Genomic DNA, 8,725 nt, shown 5'->3' on the forward strand with positions numbered 1-8,725 from the left:
ATAGCTCAACACATGCAATGCTTCTCCTAATTGGTCATTTGGAGCACTTCTGCTCTCCCCTCCTGTTTGTTTCTTGAGCAAACCTTTCAGAGTCTGATGTGCCCTTTCCACAACAGCTTGGCCAGTAGGGGAATGAGGGATTCCAGTGATGTGCTGAATGCCTGACTTCTGACAGAAGTCCTTAAATGTTCCAGAGATATAGGCTGGACTGCAGAATGCACATACAAATGTTTCATGGCATGAGGAGCTGTTTCACCAGTTTGTGCTGTTGCCCAAATAACCAATGAGAAGGTGTTGATGCAAACGCTTACATGTGGCCAAATTCTGCTGTGTGAGTTACATTTGCCAGACTTGTAAGGGTAACAGGCCTCTGGGTTCACTCCTAGCCCCATACCAAACCCCACTTGTTGACAGTCTGGGCAAGAATTGACAATGCCTTGGGCATCACTGCTGGGTATCTGGAATTGCCTGACAAGCATCTTTGCAGCCTGGTGAAAAAAGGAATGTGACAGACATGCTTGCTCAAGGCTGTTCATTGCTGGCCCACTCCAAGCAGGCACTGCCAGTCCTTGTTCCATTCCTCATGTATGAGAGGGTTTATGGCAGCTCTTACTGCTGCAGCTCTGTAGGCTGTTTTTCCTGACATCCTCAGGCGCTCAGCGGCTTCCAGCATTTGGTCTGGATCAGTGTCCTTCGGCAAGGTACTTAACACTCCCTTTGTTTTCTCATTAGCATTGTTGAAAGCCAACAGGTCAAACATCTTGGCCTTCATTTCCTTGTCTAAGTCTGGATTAGTCATGATGCTCTGATATAAGCAATCAAGGAAACTTGAGTATTTCTCAGCATCCCCCTGCCTTAGGATGGTAAAGGCAGATGTGGAGAGCGCAGGGTCATGAAGAGTTAGCAAGGCTTTATGTGCCAGCTGTGGAGATAATTGCAGCACCTCTGTTTGAAAGCCTGCTTGGAAATTGGCATTTGCAAAGGGCCCAGTCCCCTGAAGCATCTGTGGTTGAACCCCGTACAAAGGGTCTGTGTTCTGCCGTGGCACAGCCGCAGCACTGTCGCATAGTTCTGTCCATCTGTGGTAAAACAGCAACTGCTGAGAGGGGCTAAGTGTGGAATTCATAAACATTCTTCTGTCCTATGGTGCTAAGAGCTGAGCCCTAAATCAATGCTGCAGCAGCCACTGGGTAAATGGGGACACAAACCTGTAAGATGCTGTTGCCTGCTTAGCTCTCTTGTTACTTTCCATTCTATCGCCACCCACTGCCCTCCTCCTTGAGCCCCTGTAGCCACCGCAAACACTGATGGGAGCATTTCACCCTCAACAAGAGCATTCTTAATAATACCTTTCTATCTAGTAACCAGGTCGCCCCTGTCAACAGGACCTGTGGCCCCTGTCCCAAGTGATGGGGCATTAAGGGGCATGGGACACACCCCTGGGGCAGGCCCCGGGGCAGGCATTGTAGGATTTAATGGGAGAGGAGCAGGGGGCACTGGCAGTGACCAGCATTATACTCATCCACTTTCTCTGCTGCTTCGTCCTTGGCTTCTCACTTCTGGGGTCTGTCAAGAAGTTCTTGTAGCTGCACATCTCTCAGCCCAGGGGATACGGCTCCATGGGGATGATCTATGGGTGTTGGAGGTGTGGAAAGCAGCAAGGGCAGATACAGAGACCAATTTTCTCTCGGAGCCATCGATGCTGGGGGGGTGCTCACTGCAGGAGTGGTCTGGCTCGCTGTCAGATGACCCAGAGGAGGAGGATGGAGGTGTCTGCAGTTCTGGTTGATTTTTCTTTGCCTTAACCTCTGCCTTTCATACTTTCATCTTGATTGATTGAGTCTTTTCCAAGACAGGCAGCACTTGGAAGGCACTTGAAACAGTTGCAAGGTGGTTGATAAGGGGGCTGGAGTATTGAGGCCCCACTGTTCCCTTTGGGAGTAAAAGCTGCTAACACTGAACTGGCAGCTGCTTTTTCACCCTCCATAGTCGTCAGGGTGTCAAAGATCAATCGCCATGGAAGGATGAGTTTTTCAGCATCTTTGGAGCCCTCATTTACTTCTCTTTCCAGGGCCTGTCCCAAGGCCTTCCAGGTGGTCACTTCAGGGCTGCCTCCACCCCAGGGAGCAGGGATCACTCTTTTGCCCAACAAAAGAGGGCTCTTAAGGCCTGACCATCCTGTGATAAACCTCTCTTGGAGAGGAAACATTGGAGGAGCTTCACTACCGCCTCTCCTTCCTTGCTGAGCACAGACCCCATCTCCACCCAGCCACTCACCTGATCAGGGTGAGAGTCCCCAGTTTCTCTCTAGGCCTGCACACCTCACCCGATCCCCGGGGCAGGGATCGATTCGAGCGGCTTCCCGCTTTGCCTTCTCTCTCTCTCCAGCTGTCTTCACATCCTCCTGAGGAGAATTTACAGCTGCTGAGGAAGGACAACTCTCACTGTTCCTTGTGCCTGAGGGGGTCAGGTCCCACTGTTCAGTGTGCCAAATGTTGCAGACTTATCTGCTTGCTTGCTTGCCCACGGGAAATGTGGTCAGAGCCCTCACGGGTCAGTGTGGTCAAAGGCAATGCCACATGGACCCCAGACCATTCAATGTGGATTATGCCAGAGACATTTATTGATCATTCAGTGCCACAAGGCACAGGCCTACACATTAGCATAATTAGTCAAGGACAACTCATTCCATCAGCATAAACCACGCCTTGTTTGTCGCATTAAAAAGGTGTCTGTTATCTCTCCCTTCTGAGATAAGGTAGGCAGCAGCTGGTGGGAACCAAGGTCAGCATCCATCTGTTACTCTTCTCCTTCACTCTGTTCTCACATCTCTTCTTCACTTTGCATTCCCACAGAAACACACTTAAAATTCCTTGGCCTGCTGGAAGGCATCATGGCTACTGGTGAACCAATGAGAACCCTCTGGGGAGCTTCAGGGCTGCTGGAAGGAGTCGGTTCCAGTGAAGAGCTTAGGGAAAGTCCATCAGAAGCCCTGGACTGGGGCTGATTGGATCCTGAGCCATTTAGTAGTCCCTCAGAAGCCTCAGTTCTACTGGGATGCAGCAGGGTGAGTGTTGGGCTCCTGCAACACCTGATAGAAGCCCTAGGGCAGCTGGGATTCTGCAGGGCCACAGGCTGCTGAGTGGCTTGTGCTGTTGGCCAGGTCATGCAGGATGATCATAGAATCATAGAATCAACCAGGTTGGAAGAGACCTCCAAGATCATCCTGTCCAACCTAGCACCCAGCCCAGTCAACCAGACCATGGCACTAAGTGCCTCATCCAGGCTTTCCTTGAATACCTCCAGGGATGGTGACTCCACCACCTCCCTGGGCAGCCCATTCCAATGCCAATCACTCTCTCTGGGAAGAACTTCCTCCTAACATCCAGCCTAGACTTCCCCTGGCACAACTAGAGCCTGTGTCACCTTGTTCTATTGCTGGTTGCCTGGGAGAAGAGACCAACCCCACCTGGCTACAGCCTCCCTTCAGGTAGTTGTAGACAGCAATGAGGTCATCCCTGAGATTCCTCTTCTGCAGGCTGCACACCCCCAGCTCCCTCAGCCTCTCCTCATAGGCTTTGTGTTCCAGGCCTTTCATCAGCTTCATCGCCCTTCTCTGGACACCTTCCAGCACCTCAACATCTCTCTTGAATTGAGGGGCCCAGAACTGGACACAGCACTCAAGGTGTGGCCTGAGCAGTGCTGAGTACAGGGCAAGAATAACCTCCCTTGTCCTACTGGCCACACTATTCCTGATGCAGGCCAGGATGCCATTGGCTCTCTTGGCCACCTGGGCACACTGCTGCCTCATCTTCAGCCTACTATCAACCAGTACCCCCAGCTCCCTTTCTTCCTGACTGGTCTCAGCCACTCTGTCCCCAGCCTGTAGCACTCCTTGGGGTTGTTGTGGCCAAAATGCAGAACCCTGCACTTGGCCTTCTTCAATCTCATCCCACTGGCCTCTGCCCACCCATCCAGCCTGTCCAGGTCCCTCTGCAGGGCTCTGCTGTCCTCCAACAGATCAATACCTGCTCCTAGCTTGGTGGCATCTGCAAACTTACTGATGCTGGACTCAATCCCCTCATCCAGATCATCAATAAAGATATTGAACAGGACTGGGCCCAGCACTGATCCTTGGGGCACACCACCAGTGACAGCTGCCAACTGGATGTGGCACCATTCACCACCACTCTCTGGGCTCAGCCATCCAGCCAGGTCCTGACCCAGCACACAGTGAATCTGTCCAAGCCATGAGCTGCCAGCTTGGCTAGGAGCTTCTTGTGGCAGACAGTGACAAAGGCTTTGCTGAAGTCCAGCTAGACTACATCCACAGCCTGCCCCACATTCACCAGGCAGGAACCTGATCATAAAAGGAGATCAGGTTGGTGAGACAGGCCCTGCCCTTCCTAAACCCATGCTGGCTGGGCCTGATCCCTTGGCCATCCTGGTGGTGCTTTGTGATGGCACTCAAGATGACCTGTTCCATGCCCTTGCCTGGCACTGAGGTCAGGCTCTCACTCTAACAGATGGCTTTCAGCACCTGTTTTCACAGGATCACAGGAGCAGAGGATGTTAGGGGTGGAAGGGACCTCCAGAGATCATTGGGTCCAACCTTCCTGCCAGAGCAGGACCACAGAATCTAGCACAGGGCACAGAGGAATGCATTCAGACAGGGCTAGAAAGTCACCAGAGAAGGAGACTCCACAACCTCTCAGGGCAGCCTGTGCCAGTGCTCTGTGACCCTTACAGTCAAGAATTTCATCATGCTGAGGTGGAACTTCCTGTGCTGCAGTTTGTACCCATTACCCCAGATACCCATGGTGCAATATTCCAGCTGAGGTCTCACCAGGGTAGAGTAGAGGGGGAGGAGAACCTCCCTTGGCTTGCTGGCCACACTCCTCTTAATGCACCCCAGGATTCCATTGGCCTTCTTGGGTGGGGTCAGAGGTGATGAAGCTCTTCTGGGAAGAGACCAAAGCAGCTTGGAAGGTTCAGACTGGAGATGAGGACAAAGAAATGTCACTCAGCTGATAGATCTGATAGGGATGAGGTCACCCAGAGGTGGCAAGGAATGGCCACTTAGAGCAGAGACACCTCAGGGAAGATGTGGGAATGTCAGGGTGAGAGCTGGGTGGAGAAGCAGGATGGGAGTCAGCAGCCTGAAGGGAAGAGCTGCAGGCATGGGACAGGGTAGCACAGGCTGCAGCAGGCAGGGCCAAGGGCTCTGGCCAGGCTGAAATCCCAACAGGACCAAGGGCTCTGTCCCCTTGGCTCTGGCAGTTGCCTCTGCCACCAAGGCCTGGGAGGACATTGGATATGGTAATATTAAATGCAGAGGTTTTAGAGAGTTGTGTGACTGTGGTGCAGCTGTTGCCCAGCCATGGACAGGAGAGAGTTCAGTGAGTGCTGAGGTAGAGACAAAGTGGAAAGTTGGAAGGACCTTAGAGAATGGTGCAGCAAATGCACACAAGTGTAAGGCAGAGTCTGTGGCTTTCGCCTGTCTCTGCTGCCTTAGAACTGCTCAGACACAGTGCAGGAGTTGTTGAGAGAATATGAGCAATGTCTGTGCCCATTGGAGTGTAATCCTAATGCAGTCCTAGTGCAGGTGTGTGCAGCCAAGCAGAGTCATTACATGATTTGTAAACCTATTCTGTAGCCTTCTGATAGGAAGTCTCTAAGCCCCTGCTTGGGGTGCAGTGAACAGACTGGATTGGAACTCGCTGATGTTAAGCTTTTTCCCTGTCTCTTACCACCCTCTGATCCTGTGGTGAACAGCCTGTGACAGGAGGAGAAACTTTTCTGGGAGGCTTTCAGGCTCTGCTGTTCCAAGGGCTGTGGTCAGGGCTTGGCCTTTCTGCTCCATAAACCAAGCCCAAGGGTTTCTGCCCTGCACTCTGCCTTTGTCTCCTGCACTCATGGCCTCAATGAGCTGCTCTAAGGAGTCCCTGGGAGGCTTTGTCAGTAACGACCCTCAGTGGGGCCAATCAATGCTTCAAGGCACTGTGGGGCTTTGCACTGCTGGAGAGGCTTGTTCAGGCTGCTGGCAGCACCTGAGGAGCATGGACTCAGTCCCAAACACTCCATGGGGCTAATTGAAACCCTGCTGAGCCACAACTTAGCCTCTGCTGCTTGCCAAGAGCTCTGCAGCTACTTGGAGAGGTTTTTGTTCTGAGAAGCATCTGCTCACAATGCTTTGCAAGGGAACATTTCATCACTCTCCAGCAGGAGTTGTCTCTGGGCAAGCAAAGCAGAGCAGAGCCTGCCCCAGGCTGCTGCCAAGGAACAGACTCTGCAGCATCTGCTCAGCACAAGCTGTGTCTGACGCAGAGATGCTGCCAGCAGAAGCCTCTGCTGAGGCTCTGCACTTGCTTTCCTGCCTGCTCCTTCTTGGGGAGGCCACAGAGTGTCCCAGAATGTCCTGCCCTGCTCACTGCTCACCCTCACTCCCCACTGCCTCCAGCAGAGGCCAGAGGCACAGGTGAGGCACAGGATCTCCTTTGCCAGGGGCTGGGGGTCAGGGCTTGGCCCTTTGCACTCATGAAGCCCCTCCAGGTTTGCTCAGCCTCAGAGCCACCTTTAGCTGCTGTCCTGAGCTGTCAGCTCTGCCTCCAGCTCTCTGCTCTGTCCAGCCCCTGCAGGGGCTTCAGTGTCTCCAGGGATGCTTCCCTTGCATCCACTGCCTCCTGCTGCTCTAAGCAGGCACTGGGGACACTTCTGCAGTGTCCCTCCCCGGGACCCATTAAGACTCCAAGCAACTTCAGAGTTGGACTCTGACTCTGAATTCTGCAGAGGTTTCTTCAGCTTCTCAGTCTCTGAGGTTCATGAATTCAGCACCAAAGACACCAGAGGAGTCCTTAAAATGCCTTGGGCTGGTCCTCTGCTGCTGAGCTGGGGCAGGGTCCTGGACTGGAGGGAGGTTCTGGCAAGCAGGCAGCGCTGCAGAGAGACAGCTCTGGCCAGGAGCAGTTCCTCTGCACAGCACAGCAGGGCTGAGGGCACTGTCAGAGGGTGGCAGGGAGATGAGGAAGGCAGAGAGAGCTTCGAGGAGGCCAGGATTGGGGGGATGACTGAGAGCTCAAAGAGGAGAAACCTTCCCAGCCCTGGCCGTGGGGAGTCTCTGCTGCAGAAGGGATCTGCAGTTCCTGGAGCTGCTAAAGCTGCCACATCCCACAGCCTCTGGGATCTCTCTGCTGCACAGGAGGAGGAGAAGATGCTCCAGAGCAGAGCTTCCCATCTGCACCATCGGAGTCAGAGGACATGAGAGCTGCTCTCTGCTGGGATGGCTGCAAGGGGGTGAGGCTGAGAGGGCACAAAGCTCCTCCAGAGAAAGAGGAGTCATTCTGAGGGGATTTCTGGGACATGCTCATGGAATTGTCTCCAGGAATTATGCTTTGACTTGTGCAGTGTCTTCTCCTCTTGCAACAGCTGATCCATGCCCAGGCAGCAGATGTCCAACAGCAGCTCCATCACTGAGTTCCTCCTGCTGCCATTCGCAGGCACACAGCAGCTGCAGCTGCTGCACTTCTGCCTCTTCCTGGCCACCTACCTGGCTGCCCTCCTGGGCAACAGCCTCATCATCACCACCATCGCCTGGCACCACCACCTGCACACCCCCATGTACTTCTTCCTCCTCAACCTTGCCCTCCTTGACCTGGGTGCCATCTCCAGCACTGTGCCCAAGTCCATGGCCAATTCCCTGTGGAACCACAGGGACATCTCCTATGCAGGATGTGCTGCTCAGGTCTTCTTTGTATTGTTCTTGATTGACACAGAGTTTTTTCTCCTCACCATCATGGCCTACGACCGCTACGTTGCCATCTGCAGACCCCTGCACTATGGCACCCTCCTGGGCAGCAGAGCTTGTGCCCACATGGCAGCAGCTGCCTGGGCCTGTGGCTTTCTCTATGCTCTGCTGCACACAGCCAATACATTTTCCCTGCCCCTCTGCCAGGGCAATGCTGTGCACCAGTTCTTCTGTGAGATCCCCCAGATCCTCAAGCTCTCCTGCTCCACAGCCTACCTCAGGGAACTTTGGCTTCTTGTGGTCAGTGTCTGTTTGGCATTTGGCTGTTTTGTGTTCATTGTGGTGTCCTATGTGCAGATCTTCAGGGCAGTGCTGAGGATGCCCTCTCAGCAGGGACGCCACAAAGCCTTTGCCACCTGCCTCCCTCACCTGGCTGTGCTCTCTCTGTTTCTCAGCACTGGCTTCTTTGCCTACCTGAAGCCCCCTTCCATGTCCTCCCCATCCTTGAACCTGGTTGTGTCAGTTCTGTACTCAGTGGTGCCTCCAGCAGTGAACCCTCTCATCTACAGCCTGAGGAACCAGGAGCTGAAGGCTGCCCTGAGCAAACTGCTCCCTGGATGCTTTCAGAAGCAATAAACTCTTTGTCTCCTGCTGCAGAGCAGCTCTGATGTTCCACAGAGGCAGTGATCTGCTCAGGGCAGTGTCTGAAAGCTTAGGGCTTCTTCCAGAGTTTCTCTCAAGAGTATGCCAAGTAAATTGTGCCACATATGAACAGAGCAGGGAACAGCTACAGTGTGTGAGTGTGCAGGGCAGTGTCACCACACAGCAGTGTCCTCACACAGCCAGGCCTCCTGCAAGAGACCTGTAGGGCCAGCAGAGATGGGTCTGATCTGTGCCTGTGTTCACTGCACACCCTGGGGGAGCTGCCCCAGGGCAGTCATCCTGGACGAGCTCCTCACAACCACAGTTTCCAGCACTGCC

The 8,725-nt window shown here is 53.6% G+C and overlaps 1 protein-coding gene across 1 annotated transcript; it reads left to right on the forward strand.

Annotated features, from left to right (window-relative positions):
* The first annotated feature begins 320 nt into the window (after positions 1–320).
* Positions 321–8,380, forward strand: LOC135174095 (olfactory receptor 14A16-like). The gene is made up of 2 exons (XM_064141345.1): positions 321–329; positions 7,448–8,380. The coding sequence occupies exon 2, from the start codon at positions 7,448–7,450 to the stop codon at positions 8,378–8,380; it is 933 nt and encodes a 310-aa protein (XP_063997415.1). The 5' UTR covers positions 321–329.
* Positions 8,381–8,725: the final 345 nt, after the last annotated feature.

The sequence above is a fragment of the Pogoniulus pusillus genome, unplaced genomic scaffold (genome assembly GCF_015220805.1).
Source record: "Pogoniulus pusillus isolate bPogPus1 unplaced genomic scaffold, bPogPus1.pri scaffold_47_arrow_ctg1, whole genome shotgun sequence".
NCBI classification, from domain to species: Eukaryota; Metazoa; Chordata; class Aves; order Piciformes; family Lybiidae; genus Pogoniulus; species Pogoniulus pusillus.

What these genes read in the sequence shown, in the direction of transcription:
- LOC135174095 (XM_064141345.1), top strand. Translation starts at nt 7,448, where the DNA reads ATGTCCAACAGCAGCTCCATCACTGAGTTCCTCCTGCTGCCATTCGCA.